The sequence below is a fragment of the Dermacentor andersoni genome, chromosome 1 (assembly GCF_023375885.2).
Source record: "Dermacentor andersoni chromosome 1, qqDerAnde1_hic_scaffold, whole genome shotgun sequence".
In the NCBI taxonomy this organism is placed as follows: domain Eukaryota; kingdom Metazoa; phylum Arthropoda; class Arachnida; order Ixodida; family Ixodidae; genus Dermacentor; species Dermacentor andersoni.
Window position 1 is genome coordinate 28,434,222 of NC_092814.1, and position 17,442 is coordinate 28,451,663.

At 46.5% G+C, this 17,442-nt stretch overlaps 1 protein-coding gene across 1 annotated transcript; it reads left to right on the forward strand.

Annotated features, from left to right (window-relative positions):
• Nucleotides 1-11,856: 11,856 nt before the first annotated feature.
• Nucleotides 11,857-16,892, forward strand: LOC126545477 (uncharacterized). The gene is made up of 2 exons (XM_050193363.2): nt 11,857-11,940; nt 14,426-16,892. The coding sequence occupies exon 2, from the start codon at nt 14,488-14,490 to the stop codon at nt 15,787-15,789; it is 1,302 nt and encodes a 433-aa protein (XP_050049320.1). The 5' UTR covers nt 11,857-11,940; nt 14,426-14,487; the 3' UTR covers nt 15,790-16,892.
• The last annotated feature ends 550 nt before the right edge of the window (nt 16,893-17,442 follow it).

Genomic DNA, 17,442 nt, shown 5'->3' on the forward strand with positions numbered 1-17,442 from the left:
GGCTCATGTTGCTTTTAACTGCTGAGCCCGAATATTCCACTGTTTTTTAGCCCTGAAAAGTTTGATTGGTGCCATCTCAGGCGTGACGTCAGCTCGGAGGGTCTGTTGCCGCGCTGCGCGCGTGCTTTTTATACGTAACAGCTGCGTCTTTCTCATTAGTCTAAAAAATGTGTCTATTTATATCGCGCTGTGCGTATACCTTCGAGCCGGATTAAGCTACAGAAGCGGGCGGGCTGCTGCTGCTGCTGGGGGTGGTGGTGGTAATGAAATATTTGCTGCCTGTTATAGAAGGCTTCAAAAGCTGCATATATTATAGTTTCATTCATTCGACGTGATGTTTGGCGCCTGCTTCAAAAAATGGTGATTTGCCTTCTTGGCCGCAACGGTTGTGATTTGGTGAAAGGTCGGTGCAAATGGTACGCGTGTGGGCCTAACAATCTTCATGTCGCGCCCGAAAGTGCGGTGGTTGTCAATCACCTGACGGCTTACGTATGACTGCTGCGGACAATTCATACGAGGCACTTTTCATTTTCGCGGTGCCACAGCTTTTCAGTCACAGCTTCAATAAGCTCATTGCGTTTAGCTGTCCAGAGCTTCAACTCAAGATGAAATTGGAAATGCAACAAACGTGATCCGTCACTTAAATTAGAAGAATCTTCAATGGCATAACATGGCGCCCTTGACGCAGCCGTCACCCATCATTCCAAGCGGGAGGAAGGGTATGAAATATGCTAAAGGACACGCAGTCAGCTGTGGGCGAAACATTCCCCGCACCATATTCCCGCACGATTCATGCGCTAAATTCCTCCTGGAAGTACAAGGTATTCTTAGTTTGGTTTGCGTGAAACCTGCGCCGGGGAAGCGAGCAGCGAACTCCATTACCACCTTAACTAATTCTGGTATGTGCTGGGGGCTAATCGAAGAGACCTCGCATATTTTGCGGCGTTAAGCGCGTAACGATAGATTTGTCGGAAAGATCTAAAGTCTTCAGAAGCGGTTGAACGAGAGAGAGAAACAACCGCACGTGCACCGAGTGAGCACCTCCGATCAGCCACCCCGTAATCATAATTTGGCAAGTGTAAGATAACGCGATAACGAGAATATACTGAAGAAATTAAGTATTGGAGGCGCTGCGAATGCAACTTTTGCGTGTTGAAGCTAGCCCTCTATCTATGTAGCGCCGCTAAAAAACGGCAAAGAGCGGGTTCATCGTGTTGAGGCCATGCGGCTGCACAACCTTGACATAGCGCTAGCGAGCGCGGAACCGGGAGACGATGCGGGCTTGATATTACTTAATTTTCTTTCTTTCATAAAAACGCAGCCGAAAGGGAAATTATCGAGAGAGTGCTGCGCAGTGGGATATTGAAGATGCTTGCGGTTGGGTTCATCTTTCAGGCGTTTATTCAATGGGGCCACTAGGCGCTGATCTAGAAAGGCGACTATCAGCATGCAGAAATCTACACCTGAAATTTTAGCCACTCCAGATATTGCTTAGGCATACGACTACCTAGAGCAAAGCGTTTACTAGGGACGTCAGGTGCCTCATAAAAGTCATGACGTCAGGTGCATTTGGCGAGAAGGCCGCTCAAACTCTAGAGAAGAACTTTGTCGTGTGAGGCAGCCTGGCGCTCAAGGTAAATTGACAGGCGATTTCCCTGCGTCAAAAACTTAATTTGTATAAGCTCGTTGAGGGCATCAGCGAATGCAAAGTCAACAGCCTCTCAATGTTTTTCACTACAAAGACTCACAAGCCAGATATAGCTTTCAGGTACATAGTTAGTAAAAATAATTCGTGGCAGTTGCTAGTACTTCGGTACCTCTAGAAGAATCAAAAATCATTGAAACTGAACGATACATTTATAGTAAATAACTTTTTATGAAATAGTAACCTTCCTGCCGGGTTACCAATTGATTGGGGATGCATCTTCAATCGACTTCAAAGACCTAATTATTCAATTCCTCACAAAGAGTTATTCGAGGCGGTGTGGTTCTGCATCGAGGCAAACGGGGCCTGCATTTCAGAATGGAGCGGGCCTGTGAAAGTTTTATAGTATTATTAGAGCTTTAGCTCGGTGCAACAAGCGTCTCATTTGAGACTCAGTTGTTTTTACACAAGAACGAAATTTGCATCGAATCGTGTGTGGCACCAGTTTTAAGTAATGCTTTTTTTATCCAGCATCGATACAGATTTAAAGGTTTTAGAAACTCGCACTTTTTATATGTAGATTGCTTTTTAATTGTTTTAATGAGGACATCCGACGTATCGTTTAAGCAACGTGTGTCAGATGTTTTGAATGTTTTCAAAGAACACGACAAATGCCTTAATTTTGCTCACGAGACTCCTGTTGATAGCACTCTTTAGATTTTAGATATCTATATGAATGTTTTTGACAACCACGTTTGTTGTGTGTACCATCCCTGAGCGCAGAAGGAATTTTTACTCTTTTGCTCTGCACATTCCAAGACAGTAAAACGAGCGATCGCATCAGCGAGTTCGGAATCGGCTCTACAGAAATATTGCGATCACGCCGCACAAGTTAGTTTTGATTTGCAAGTTCACCGCCTCATTTCAGTTTGCTTTCCCAATGTAGTGCTACCTTTTGTCGCTGAAGCACTGTTAACGAAGTTCAAATGTAAGCCTACGACTTCCGAATTTCAGTGTCGGCATAAGGAGACACGACCAGTAGTCATACCGTCATCTCTACCATGCTGTTCAACGTCGCCATGATCGGTCTCGCAAGCAAACTGCAGGACGTAGCAGGTCTTCGGCACGCAATCTACGCAGACTATATAACACTCTGGACCACAACAGGGTCCCTCGTTGAAAAAGAAGAACGGCTGCAAACTGCAGCAAATCTCATCCAAGAATACGTCAGCCAACGGGGACTACGATGCTCCCCCGAGAAATCTGAGCTCATACGAGTCTGGCGAGGCCGGGGTAACCACACAGTTCCCACAGACCCAACAAGAAGACTCGAGGTACGCCTCAACGGGGGCCTCATACCAGAGAAGCCGTTGCTGAGGGTGCTGGGCATGTGGCTGCAGTCCAACCAGCGGGCCACACACACCCTTACACTCCTCAATATCAGTGTCAAGGCGATATCACGCATGATCTCTCGCGTAACATCCAAGAACAGAGGCATGAAGGAAAGGGACAACCTCCGACTGGTCAGTAGCCTGCTGGTGAGCAGAATCACATATAGCCTGCCTTACTACCACCTCACACAGTCCGAGACAAAGCAGGCCAACACACTTATGAGGATGGCTTTGAAGACCGCTCTCCGCCTGCCGATGAGTACATCGACTGAAAGATTATTGGCGCTAGGGTTGCACAACAGCCTCAGCGAACTGACAGAAGCCCATTACGTCTCGCAACAGAGACTTGCGCGGACTCGCACGGGCCGGCAGGTCCTACAAACCTTGAGGTTCCCAGCAATAACAACACGAACCCAAGAAACCTGCTTGATACCGCGTCACGTCCAGGACAGGTATCACGTTGCCCCAATACCACGCAACATGGACCCTAACCTACACTCCGGCAGGAGGAGAGCAAGGGCCCAGTACATGGAGAAAGCGTTCAGGTTCAATACCACGGCCCGTTTTACGGACGCCGCCATGTATGGGACGAACAACAAGGGCGCAGTTGCAGTGGCATGCGACCACCGAGGCCACGTTACCTCCGCGGCATCGACCCGCCCCTGCGCGATTACGGAAGCCGAAGAGCTGGCCATCGCGTTAGCCATCCGCGAGGGCCTACACGCAAACCAACCACTGACGATCCTCACGGATTCTCAGCAGGCCTGCCGCTACTTCCTACAGGGAAGAATTGGAAGACCTGCCGTACAAGTACTAGCCCAAATACTCAAGGAGGACCCTGAGGACTTCACCATCCTAACCATCATGTGGATACTGGGCCACACTAGTATCACGGGCATCCTGCAGGCCGACAGAGCAGCTTGAGGATTCGTACATAACCGAGCACTCATCACGCCGGCTGCAGAAGACCCGGGCCCTGTCCACCTCGAGTATTCAGCCATCGTGAACTACCACAGAGGGCGTCGCTTGCGATATCCACCGCCCCATCGAAATCTAAAGACAGAGGATGCCGCTGCCTGACGTAGCCTCCAGACAGGCACTTACACGAACCTACACATATTACATCGCATACACCCCACAGCCTACAGGGACGAATGCCCATGGTGTGGGGCCACACCAACCCTATACCACATTACGTGGGAGTGCACACTACACAACATAGAACACCCAGACACGAACACCACGAGGAAGCGATGGGAGGCGCTGCTGTCCAGCTCGGCCCTCGACGACCAGCTCAAGCTGATAAAGAGAGCTGAGAAGATGGCAAGAGCCAGCGGAGCCCTGGACTAAGGGCCCCGACCATTAGAGGTTTTTTCTGATTATTCTTTTAATAAAGTTTATCTGTCTATCTATCTATACCGCATTATCCCAGAGTGGCACATAATCTATAGAAGGCGGCTTCAAGGTATGAAGTGACGGTGGTTTTCTCTGCGCCATGCAAATTATCTAAGAAGTGCGGAAGTGTAATGGAAGAAGGAAAAAAAATTTGCGCAGCATATGCGCCAGTGGTTCGAGGCTGGAGTCAACAGCGGAGCGTGTGATCACTTAGCTTTTACGTGGCTTGTCTAAGTAGTTTCTAGGTTTTGCGAGGTTATGATAGGTTTTGCTAAGTTGTTGGTAGGCTTGGCTAAGTCCTTTCTAGCTTTTGCGAGGTTATGGTGGGCTTGACCTAGTTGTTTCTAGGTTTTGCTAAGTTGTTGTGTTGGCGGCCTTTACGCTGGAAGTTTTCGAGGAGTTGCAGGCCGAGATCGTTTTTTCAGCGACATCGAGCGTTCAGGCGCCGACTGTCGCGTTCCCTGCACTGAAACTCAGGATCCTCGACTCGGCGTCGCCACTTCTCAGCCGCAACTTCGGCGCGGATCAGCTCGGCGGCGACGCACCGCTCCTCGCTTGGCAGTACGGCGCTCTTCCTGGTGAGCCGCTTCTTCTTCGGGACTTTCTTTCGGTGTTCCCATGGCAGCAGCACGTACGCATGGAGTAGAGGAGGCGAAAGGTGTGAGCTTTTACTCGCATGTGACGTCACGACTCAGCCCTACGCGCGTCGGGTGCGAGGAGGTTGCATTGCTCGGTGCTCTCGCAGGTGGTTGCTAGGCAACGCGAGGCGGTGCACAACTGGGCTGAGTTTTCTGGTAACGCTCCACGGCGGAACTAAATGCTTAAACAGCTCCGCTGTTAGAAGAAAAACAAGTTGGTGAAAAGGAGCATGCCGGGTTTTTTTTTTTTTTTTTTTTTTTTTTTTTTGTAGAGTGCTCCGTGAGACTAGTTCACGAACTTCCGTCAAGCTGCGCCAAGGTACACATCGGCCAAACTGGTCGATGCATAAATGATCGGTTGCGAGAGCACGTGCTGTCCATGAGGAACGGAACTGGCTCACACCTTTCTCATCACTAAATCTTGCACGTGTGAACTCGCACAATCAGCTGCTCGAATTCTAAAGCTAAGTCGTGATACGGTTGCGCATGATTTGAATGGCCTATTTCATCAAAAGGAAAGGCGGTTCATGTGTAACTGAACCTTCTGTTGCAATCGACAGTAACGAATATAACTTTCTGGGATATCGCTTTTGATGTGCTTATTGCACATGGCTATGCACCTGTATACATAATTTGTGTTCTCCTGGAAGTAAATCAGTTGGGAAGTGTGCGCCTGTCTCTGTTGCTTCTGTTGTCCCTCGTCCTCTGTTGTGCCACAATTCTGGTAAATAATTTTCGTGTGTTTGGTCGACGGTGTTCGTGCAAATAAATGTCTCTACTCATCACACCGTTTTTACGTTACGGTAAAAAATGAAAAAAATTCTGGAACTAGGTGAGGGAACTAAGAGCAGCTACTAAAAATGTGAAAATCTTTATACTGAATGGTGACGACAACGTGCGGACGGTTATTAGTGATGAACTCGGCAAAAAAGAAAATGAAAAAACACGGTACTCCCAGTTCGGACAGATCCTGCAGCAGAAAAGCCAGAGTAAGCAAACTTTAACGTAGAAACTGAAATTTGGAAAAAGAAAGCTGAATACAATGTGCCTAATAACACGGCTAAATCAGCGAATGAAATCGCAGTGCAGCCAATCAAACAGCTGGGTCCAAAGAACAAGGTACAGCGCACTAGCACCATCGAGAAAGTGGTCAAAACAATGAAAATAATTATTTATGCGGCGTGGAAGCAGGATGGTTACAATTATAAAACCTGAGGAGATCATTATAAAAGGAGTGGACCACGTACAGAAACATTGGTGACATAGAGCGGAATTTTCAGCGCTTATAGGCGGCAGTCATTTTTTCCCGGGGACTACGAGAACCGACCGAACGAACGGTCGCGATATCGCTGACACACCCGTGTTCGCTCGCCATCAGTTGTCACGTCATCAAACCCGCGCCGACAGGTTGTGAATGGAGTCAAGATTATATATACGCTTGCTCTAAACGCGGATGCGAGAGTGAAAAAAAAAAGAATACGGTCTATATCGAATAGCACAACATGATAGAATATTAAGTAGAATGTTATGGTAGAATAAAGAAAAATTGAACATTCGAGGAAATAAGGAATGTATTCAGGCCAGACCGACGCTAAGACTATGTTTTTTGTACGGCGTTACTCAGTGCGTGACTTAGCAACTCATTGTCGACGTTACTAAGTGCCTTACTAAGATTTTAATGGCTCATGGTAGACTATTATGAATAGCGTTTCTATATGTTAAGGGAGCTTACGACGACGTAGACAGGAGGGTTATATGGGGAATTCTCAAGCAGAGCAGTATAGACGCCTATTTCATAAAGCTTCTCAGTGAAACTTATAGAGACAACTGAGTACAAATCGTCGGGGAAGGACAAGTATGCAAAGAACTGGTAGAAATTCACCAAGGACTGAGGATGGCCTTTATCTCCATTGATCTTCACGCATTACCAAAAGTGAATAGAAAGACGACTGAAAAATGTTAAATTATGCTTTCATCTATTTTGCAAAGTGTAGCTCGTTCACATGATGGCCCGTGATTCACGTATGCGGACGGCATAGTGCAACCAGCGGGCATACAACATATGTTTGAGAATACGTGTGGCAATGAGGCGACATGTGTCGGCCTTAATTTTAACGAGGACAAACTGGGGATTATGGTCCTTAATCAAGAAACGAGAAATAAATTAGTATCGATTCGACAGGAAGTCATCGAATTCCTTTAAATAAATGTTTGAGTAAGAGAGGCTGGCATCAGGGGGTAATGCCCGCTACTACTTCTACCTTAAGTAAACAGTACATAGCAAAGATAGGCCGGCTCAAACAAACAAACGAGCAAATAAGACAAACAGTAGATAGCAGAGATACGCCTACTCGAACAAACACACAAATAAACGAAATAGAACAATAAAATAAAATGGAAATAAATGTCTGAACGCGCTAACGCATTTAGTTCACATAAGGCTCAAATAAGCCCAATTTCCGTAATAACACACAGAATTTGCACAGGAAGTAATGTCAATTATAATTACCAAGCAGTCACTTGTAGATTACTCGTACTTCAAGGAAGCACCGTCTACTACGATACAATATACGCGGCAATCATTTTTAGGTTTTATGGAAATTTTAAATATCGCCTGTGGCAGATAGCGTAAATCTTGTCCATGATGTGGATTATTCGAAGAAGCGGACATTACTAGCACGAGAAATCGAAACACACGTTCAAATAAATAACAAAAATTCACTGATTAACTTCGTAATTAATCATTTTACTGCACATATTGCAATTTACGAATTGTAGCTGGTTAGGTTACAAGACGTATCAACTTGAAATGAATTTCCTGAATGACACCACTTTCGTGATATTATTCCCCAAAGTATGGGACAACACTGCATTTTGACGGCGAGTTTGATCGCGCGTATCTCCGAACTGGCGTCATTCTGGAAATTAATTCCAAATGGATACGCCTTGCAAACTCGCCGGCTACAATTCGTAAATTGCAATACAATATGTGCCGTAATATAATTAATTCCGAAGATAATTAGTGAATTGTTTAATTAATTGAATATGTGTTTTGATTTCTCGTGCAAGTAATGTCCGACTTTCTGAATAACTTAGCTCAAAAACTAGAGTTATGGTATATGCAACAGGCCAATTTGAAAAAAATCAGTAAAACTTAAAAAATAATGACCTTGTATACAAGGCTCCACCAAAGGCCGCAACACGCTCAAGCTCTAGGGATACTTCACATAAAGCTTTAACAGTAACACAGTGATACTTCCGCAAAACATTGTACGTAACACCACACAGGATTTGCACAGCAAGTAATGTCAATCAAGATTACAGAGCAGTCACTTGCAGTTCCCTTCAATTTCAAGAAAACAGTCTACAATACAATACATACAAGGTCACAGCACGGATTTCAACAACATCAAGATCAAGGGATACTTCGCAGAAATCTTAAACTGCAGCACAGGGATATTTACACAAAACTTAATTGCTCTGTCAGGCATCAGTCTACCCTAGCGAAACTGCATGGTTAGACTACGCAGAAGGCATGTGTCGAACACCGGCGATGGTGTCGTATGTGTCACCGAACAAAAATTTATCCCGGTCGGGCTCCGAAACGTCGGGTCTCTTAAAATAAATTTTGGTTGGAGAAATGTGTAATGTGGGAGAAATGTGTTTTTCTTTGCTCTTTAAATCAGTCGTCCCCAACGAGGCAGACATCTGGCGAATGTTTATCTTCGAATCTTTCAAGTATTCCACTAGCTGTCCTTTAGTCTATTCCAAAGGAACGTGCTTTATCTTTCCCACATTTCTCGGGTGAAACTATGGCACAAAATGATTTTGCAGGCCGCATAGCCTCTTCACGGAGAGAAGTGAACTTAGATTCACCCAAATTATAAACCTCTTTAACTCGTAATGTAATCTTTCACTCGAAAGATTACATTTTCTCTTTGGCCGCCATAACAATCTCAGAGGCGACAGTATTCGTATCCACTTTTCAAAACCTCATATTCTCTTCGATTGATCGAAAGACTGAAGAAATTCCTTCAGACCTTTTCTTCTTGTAGGTCGCGCGCGTAAGCGTATCGTCATTGTCATCACATTCAATGCCTTAACCGTCACTTTGAGAGTAAGCTGTTTTCTTAATAGCGGCGTCAGTGCTTTCATCAAGCTTGACCTTCTTCACTGAGCTTTCTTCGTCAGATATATCTACGTGTCTCGTGGGTTCCAAAACAAGTGTAGGCGGTCGTCTAACATGAGTTAGAGACTCGCCGGACAAAGTAAGGTTCACCGAAAGATCCTTGTTAAAGCCATGACACAGTGAGGGCGGACGATGGCGTCCCGGCAGCTGCCTTCCGCCACGATAGCAGTTGGTGGTCGGGGCTACGTAACGCCGTGACTTCCACTAGGTGGGCTCGTGGATGCCGACGTTGTACACAAGGACGAGTCGGCTCGAACTTTTTGGACAAGACGAAAGTAAAAAAATGCAGGACATAACAACCAACGGTATTCACAAAGAACTTCTGCGTGAATACTGTAGAAGTGACTTCATGTCCCTTGTTCGTGACAGGAAGTCATACCCATAGTCAAGCAATAAAAGTTCCTAGGTGTTAAAGCCGTGGCTGCACGCTGCTGGTCAGGACTTGGGCCTACTGGCTAAGGGTGCGTGGCGGCGCCGTCCCCCACAGTGTAAATATAAACGAAGGAGAGAGAGAGAACTTTTACTGAAATGAGGTCGTATCGATATTCTCAGTAGGAACAGACCTTAGTCCAGGAACCTCGCCAGCCACGCGCTGTCTTGAGGCTGCCAGATAGCCCGGCGCTGGGCTTTAAGGTCCGAGTTAGGCAGCGCGTCTTCCCAGGAGAAAGAAGTGGGCGAGGGAATTGGAGAATGGGTGGGATAATAATGGACATGCCCAGGAGGTGTGGTAAAGAAAAAAAACCTGCTAAGATAAGCAGCAGAAAAGTCTTGCAATGAAGGGAAAGTGGAGCACGGCTGTGATGAAACATACAGCACTGTAAAATACGGTGGCACGAGGAATTCAGAGTGGATTGATGGCGCTAGCGCTAACATTTGTAAACGCTTTTATGTCATTTAAATTAAGAGATATTCTGTAAGTTGGGAGTTAATCAAAGGCGTAGGGGCGGATTGGCATTGAGAACGCACACTAAAACTACAAATGAGACAGTGCAGGCAAACTTGGATTACGCTCTTTTGAAGACAGCGAAGAGCACAGCAACATTACTTTCGGGAAGAAATTCAGGAACAAGGATAAGAAATGGACAGCTAGAGTGCACAAATATGTGTACCTCAAAAGGGTGGACACGGAACGGAATAAGAGATCAAGAAAGCCGGCAACCAAGTACAGGGTAATCGCAGGTGCAAGTAGGTGACCCGAAGTCACCAAAAATAAAGGAAGAGAAACAGAGGATGCAAGAGATGAAAACAAAAAAAAAGGCCATAAAGTTTTACAAAGATGACAAACAAGAAACCATAAAACAAAATTGTACGGTAACACACGGGGTGGTTGGCTGCCTGAGAACAAGAAAATACAGCAGCGAAGGTTCACAACAGGGTGAGACGCGTGTGTGCTGCAGAAAAAACCCGCAGACCACTCGGCGCATAGTAATGGAATGTGCATATATATACTGCATCCATCCAAGACAGTAGAGAATGACCCCCTTCCAGAAGCGCTGGGGTTCAAAGGTGATGGGAGCGCTGTATGCTCAGCTGTCGAAATAAGCAAAAGACGTTCAGTGTATCGAAAGAAAAAAAAGCAAGGAATAGATCGGGCTGAGTTTGTCGCAGGCATAGGAAATTTACAGGATAAAGCAGAGTTAAGGTGAATGCTAGATTTCGATACGGTAACACTTAAGTAGCTCACACAGGCTAGGTGATTATTCGTCGCCTCCCTGATTCCAAGGGACTGTCATTGGGATCATCATTGTCATTGGTTACTTATGTCCCGTTCGCGACCGGCAGAGTCTGAATATGTGTTCGCACGTCTTACTTTCGTGAGCTTGGGACGTGACTCATACATTTTACTTAGTGTCAGCAAATGTGCTTCATTGGTCTTTCGGGGGTTGACTCTCGTGAATACGAAATGATATATAGCGTTAAGCACCTGAACGTAAACCAAGTTGGCGTCCCTCTTGCTACATCGGTAAAGAAAGAGCTGTTGGCGCGTTGAGCCGACTGATTGTTAAGAACTGATGCGTCCGTCGACAGACTCCTTGAAAACGCTCGGTCACATTTTGTGCGAACAGCTTCTTGGGCAGAGAATTTCATAGCAAAACTCCTGCCCTAAATTTTGTGATCGTTTAAATACTTGTAGACCCTGCTCGCGTGAAAGCAAGCATATGCTTTCGTAATGATGTATCAAATCTCTGTGAGTTTCACCAGTTTTCACGCCTCCAAACCCCCTATTCTAAAAAATCACGTCTTGGCTTGTCACCATTCCAATCAAATGCACACTGCTAGCGACCACTGTCCGTTCCTCACGATGTGTAAACGCCGCGATAGTCCCTCTCTGATAATCTATCTTCCGCGTGGCACACGTGCGGCGATTCAGTAGAGAGCTTTAGGTAAGTAGTAGTCCGTTGAAACCTCTTGCTGCAGCGCTGATAATACATTTACGCGTTTTCGGTCAAAGCCAAGTGCTGCTTGCGCGTGCCATTCTCCGCGGAAGAAAAAAACGACAACTTTGTAAAAAAAAGAAGAAGACACTTGATTGCCCGATCCCCCAACGTGGGTACGTGCCATATTGGAGGTTTATCATCATCATTAGCAGCCGTGATCCCGTGTTCGAGCCAGCGCGTGGGCCGGAGCACGCGTTGTTCCAGCCAGGCCTTGGTCAGGATCAACGAGCGGTCGATGCAAAAGGTGAGTTGTCGTCTGGCCCGCCTCTCTCGTATAATTACGCGTCAGCGCACAACGCATCCGCGAACCTTCCACGTTCCCAAATTAGTTTTCAGCCCGCAAACCAGGCGCCGGTCATTATTTTGACTCGCAACTCGTTCCATGGGCGCCGGCCAGAGTGAAGGTGTTACCGAGACGGTGAAATGCCAGCGTTCGCAAGAGAACAGTGATAGGAAGTGATGTTGACTTAGTGCAGCGCGTCATATACTAGAGCTTCCCGTATTACTACGCTGCTTACAAGAGCTGTAGAGCAAGCTTTGGCACTCCCGATACAGTCCCCGGTGCCGCATTTAAGGCACGAGATTACGATTCCGAACGGAATGTGACAGGTCTCGTATTATCTCGGTGTTGCTAACACATTGCGAAAGCGATATTTCTAGGCGGATTGGGGTGCTATCCGCAAGCGACGGAATGGGACGAATTCCTTTTTTTTTATTAAAATGCATAATTCTTTTCTCTTTGCAAACTAAAGTAAACAGGACCCGCCGTGGTTGCTCAGTGGCTATGGTGTTAGGCTGCTGAGCACGAGGTCGCGGGATCGAATCCCGGCCACGGCGGCCGCATTTCGATGGGGGCGAAATGCGAAAACACCCGTGTACTTAGATTTAGGTGCACGTTAAAGAACCCCAGGTGGTCGAAATTTCCGGAGTCCCCCACTACGGCGTGCCTAATAATCAGAAAGTGGTTTTGGCACGTAAAACCCCATATTTTAATTTTTTTTTAAGTAAACAGCTGATGATGGCTGCATAGAGGCCACATGATGTGCGATAGCGCTTCAAGGGCTGCCTGGATTGTAGCTTGCTCGCCTCTAACTTCTCGTGGACCCAGAAAAGCCACCTAGAAGATAACCTTCACAGTGTAATACGTATTGTCATCATTGCAGCTCTATTCCTGCAGCAATCTGGCAGTCTCTCATGAGAGACTGCCACCAACGCGGTGGTATCTCGTGTGCATTGCGTTAACTTTGCGCAAGAGGATGTAATGTACGTGTCCAGCAGCACCGGACCGCCCTCCCCTCTCATGATTTCACCCAACTTTTTCTTTCATCAGCTAACAAAGTTGTCGTTTTTTTTTTACCCTGAAGATGTTCTTCAGACGTATGACTTTCCGTCAAGCGATGCCCAATCACCGTTTCTAAGATGCTGCATGGGCGGTCTGCTACTTTTCAATGCGCCTGTAGCTTATATGTTTAGATTGCTCTCCCAAGGAAATAGTGGATCTCCTGAACAAGGCACCGTTGTTTCACGGCGTATTTCCCTATGTGAGCCTCAACAGCATATATAGGACCACGCCAGCAAACTAAGCCAAGCCAACTTGGCTTGGTTTAGTCAAGTTTAGAAATTGTTTAACAGCAATGAAGATATTTCGGATCGTCCTCCCTGCCGAGAAATAAAAAATTAAATTATAGGGTTTTACGTGCCAAAACCACTTTCTGATTATGAGGCACGCCGTAGTGGAGGACTCCGGAAATTTCGACCACCTGGGGTTCTTTAACGTGCACCTAAATTTAAGTACACGGGTGTTTTCGCATTTCGCCCCCATCGAAATGCGGCCGCCGTGGCCGGGATTCGATCCCGCGACCCCGTGCTCAGCAGCCTAACACCATAGCCACTGAGCAACCACGGCGGGTAACCGAGAAATACAAAGGGGCCCATTTAAACCCCAGCCCTGCCATGGAGTTCTAATTTCGCTCTATATCTTCGATAATGCTACGACAAATCTTTTCGCGCCTGTCACACTTCAGCAGTATCTTCTTTTATTTATTCTTTTGCTTTTTTATATACGGCATGAATTTCGTTTGAATATTCAGACAAAGGGGAAAAAACAAGCACTGTTGTTCACGTTCGGTCACTTTTTCTGGTACTGTGAGCTATGATTGCTGATTAGAAAAATTAGCGCAACAAAAGGACAACGCACACAAGAAGAAAAGACAAGCGCTTGTCGTTGTCTTCCCTTCCTGTGTGCGTTGTCTTTTTGTTGCGCTAATTTTCCTCATCAGCAATGCAAGACCAACTAGCCCAACAATTGATTTTTTTTATGAGCGTTAAGGTGCCCGTTATAAAGTAGTACCGAGCTTTCAGTAATGTTCCAATAAAGTTACTGCGAGCAAGTGCGTCTCGACTGGCTCTTACTTTGCGGACAAAGAAAAGAGCGAGCCTGAAAAGTTTGTGAAATGCTATGCCAGGTCTCGCTTGCGTGCCGCGATTTCAGCGGCCTCGAACGGACACGGAAACAAAGTATTCGTCGTTATATCCGGCGACTAGATGATGGCCTAGCATAAGTTGCTCTTTAGTTCCCTTTTCAGTTAGAATGTGCAGTATGTTCAACATTATTTAAATGGATGACAAATATTACTGATTCTCATAATACTGATCTGCCTCTGCAGTGAATGACTTGTGGACCTCTTTACACGCATTCATGTGAGGGTCTTTTTCTTGTCTTCACTCAGCTCCACCCATCATGAAGATGTGTTCGACCATGGAATGAAACGCAACTGTGGCTCGGCCTCCCATGGCTTCACGGAACCGTAGAAGACATCGAAGGGCAGGCTTGCAATTCGGGGGCGCCCCATCCCAACCCTCGTTCCATCACGGAATGAGTGGAGGGGGGGACGATTACCCTGAATGGCAAGACCTGCGACAGAAACTGAACTTCATCAGGAGCCACCGACAAGAGCAGTCGCAGCATAGACCAGCGGATTCCCACGATACACAGCTTGGCTCTAGTAAAACAAGTGTCCATGGCTTGGAGGAACCACGTGGGCCAGAAATGCAAGTCCCAATTGTAAGAAAACGCACACGGATTACAAGCGAGGAGGAGTCAAAAAACAGAGAGAACGATACCACAGAGTGTAAAACTGCTCGTCAAATAAACACAGATGAAGAGCAACACGGCGCAGTTGGCAAGATCTGGCACAGCAGCGTGATGACAGACTCTTGTAATAACCTGATCATGGGCAAGACCATGGAGAGCCACCAGTCACCGCACATGCATCATGAACTTCTACTCACCAAAGGCGACCTCCAAGGAAGGTTGAGTAGTGCTAAAGCACCAGATTTCCGTGGCTCGGAAGAACAACAAACATCAATGATCAATACCCAAATGGCAAAAAAGCATCGTCTGTCTAAGAGCGAGGGCGATTCTGAATGCGTGGTGAGCGACAATGAAGAGGAAGAAGTTTTTCATCAACCGCGCACGGATGAACACCGACGCAACATCGTCTGCAAAACCTGGAACAAGGACCTAATCGCAAAGCCTGATCATGACCTGACCACCTTTCATTATCAACGGCCTTCCCTATACACGGATCCTGTGGACGACGCGCCAGACTCCATGAATGTGAAGCACGAAACGTGCCACAACGACCCTGAACACAACAAGGCGGCCAAGCGCCCGCGCATCGACACCACTGGCCTCAAAAAGGAGGAACTCGAAAGACAGAAGGAAGTCACAGAACCCCAAGACAAAAACGAATATTGTCTGCGATGGCTTCAGTGGGGTGTCGGAAGGGCAGAGGCAGAAGACGTGGACTTACCCCACGACCAGGGCATCCACACTCCGAGGAGGCGCCGCAGGAGCGCGCAGGCGATGGTCTCGGACTGCCGCCACGATCAGTGGCGGATCGACGACGAAATGGGCGCCGATGCGGAGAGCAGCAGCAGCGAGCACCAACCAAAAAGGCAAAAACTGCAAAGTCCGGACCATTTCTGTGCTCACCCGCAGGATAGACCCTCTTCCGAGGCTCGATCTGAGGACCAGCAGGTACTACAAGAGTTGCTGGAACGTTTCAAGAAGCTTTGCAAGCCACCTTAACACCGACCGTCGCTGCCGCGTGGACGCCGGTGCACGCTTCTTGCCCTTAAGCTTGCCAGTGACACTGCCCCACATGATACAGCATGCCTTTGTCTAGTGCTGACAATTCCGCGAGAACTCGAGGATGTCTGAGAACTTTTTATTCTATAACTGAACAAAAAAGAAAGTCGTCCAGTGATTACATTGGTCATTTGTTTCTCAAGTGGCTTCACGAAGAACTAAGGTCTTTAAGCTTGGTGATCAGTGTTTCTCAGCAATGTTAAAAAAAATGATGTTCGTTCGAGCTACATAGGAGCATATCGACATTGGATTCAATGCACTTTTCATTTACAAGTCGGCCATTCTTTTCCTGAAAGAATTCAAGAAGCTAAACTATGTTTCACTTCTGAACATTACACTCGAGCAGTGAGAACGCAAGACAAGCAACACGGTGGAAGAAATGAGGACTGCATATGCGTTTGTACGTTGTACATTTTCGCACTTCTTTAATGTACACATTCCACAAAGATAAACAGGAGATGTGGCATTCGGTAGTTTATCACAACACGGTAGCAAAGCCCAAGTGATTTTCCACGCTCAACTTCTCACTTTGTTAATCGACACTTTTTTCACGGGCTTCACATTGCGAAAACATAGGCATGCATCCACACTGCCTACAATGCATGGCCAGACATGCGCAGATACAAAGTCGGGTAGATGTTTCAACGAAAGGCTAAGAGAACATAACAACAATGTAAAAAAAACTTGGTATCTGCGGAAATCTGGCCTTGCATTAATTGTAGGCAATCTGGATTAACGCCTATCTTTCCGTAATGTCAATCAGCGCATAGCCACCCTGATAAATGCACCAAGGAAATTTTAGAGAAGTTTGAGATTAACCGCTTGAGTGTCGATTGCATCAGTATCCCGGCCGTAAAGCTGTCCAAGAAATAAATTTATTTTCTAGCTACTGCACTGTGACAAGAATGCGTTGAACAGTTTTTTCCTTCATTTCCTTTCGTCCCTTGTGCGTTTTCTTTTGATGGTCTTGTTGGTACTGCCTTACTTCTCTGTATAAATGCCTCAGCAAGATAATAAACATGCAGTTGTTAGTCAACACAGTGTGTGTGTGTGTAGTGTAATTCTTACCTTGTGTCCCATTTTGAAGCGCTTGTTTTTTTTGTGATTACTGAACCAACTATACCGTCAGTCTATCCTTACACGCTTCAGTAATCATTAGCAGCTTCCATACGGATGTTTACTCCCCAAATTAATTTCCAGAAGGTGGCATGAAAGGTGACACCCACCTCTGTAGGTGAAAAAAAAAATTGGAGAACGCTTAAGCTTCGCCTTTAAGAGTGGAATGCGATACCATTCAAATATCCTTGAATGCTCCTCCCGCTTCCCGGAAACTGGAGCGCATGTAACCGTAATGTTTACCAGGAAACGCTGGCCGCGAACGCTATTGACGAAGGCGGGCTTTGTGGTAGAAACGCGGCCTCTTGCGTGGGCTGCGACGCGGTAAAGCAGTCGCTTTGTGGAACTCCCAACCCGTAGCGCGGGAATCGCGGCTACGTCGGGTTCGAACGAATAAGGCAACCAGCGGCGTCAACTGTAATAACGTTTATTGCTACCAGCAATAACGAACACTCGCAGTAATAGTGATAAATAGGC

Excerpts from the sequence above, each read along its gene's own strand:
- LOC126545477 (XM_050193363.2), top strand. The coding sequence starts at position 14,488 with ATGGCTTCACGGAACCGTAGAAGACATCGAAGGGCAGGCTTGCAATTC.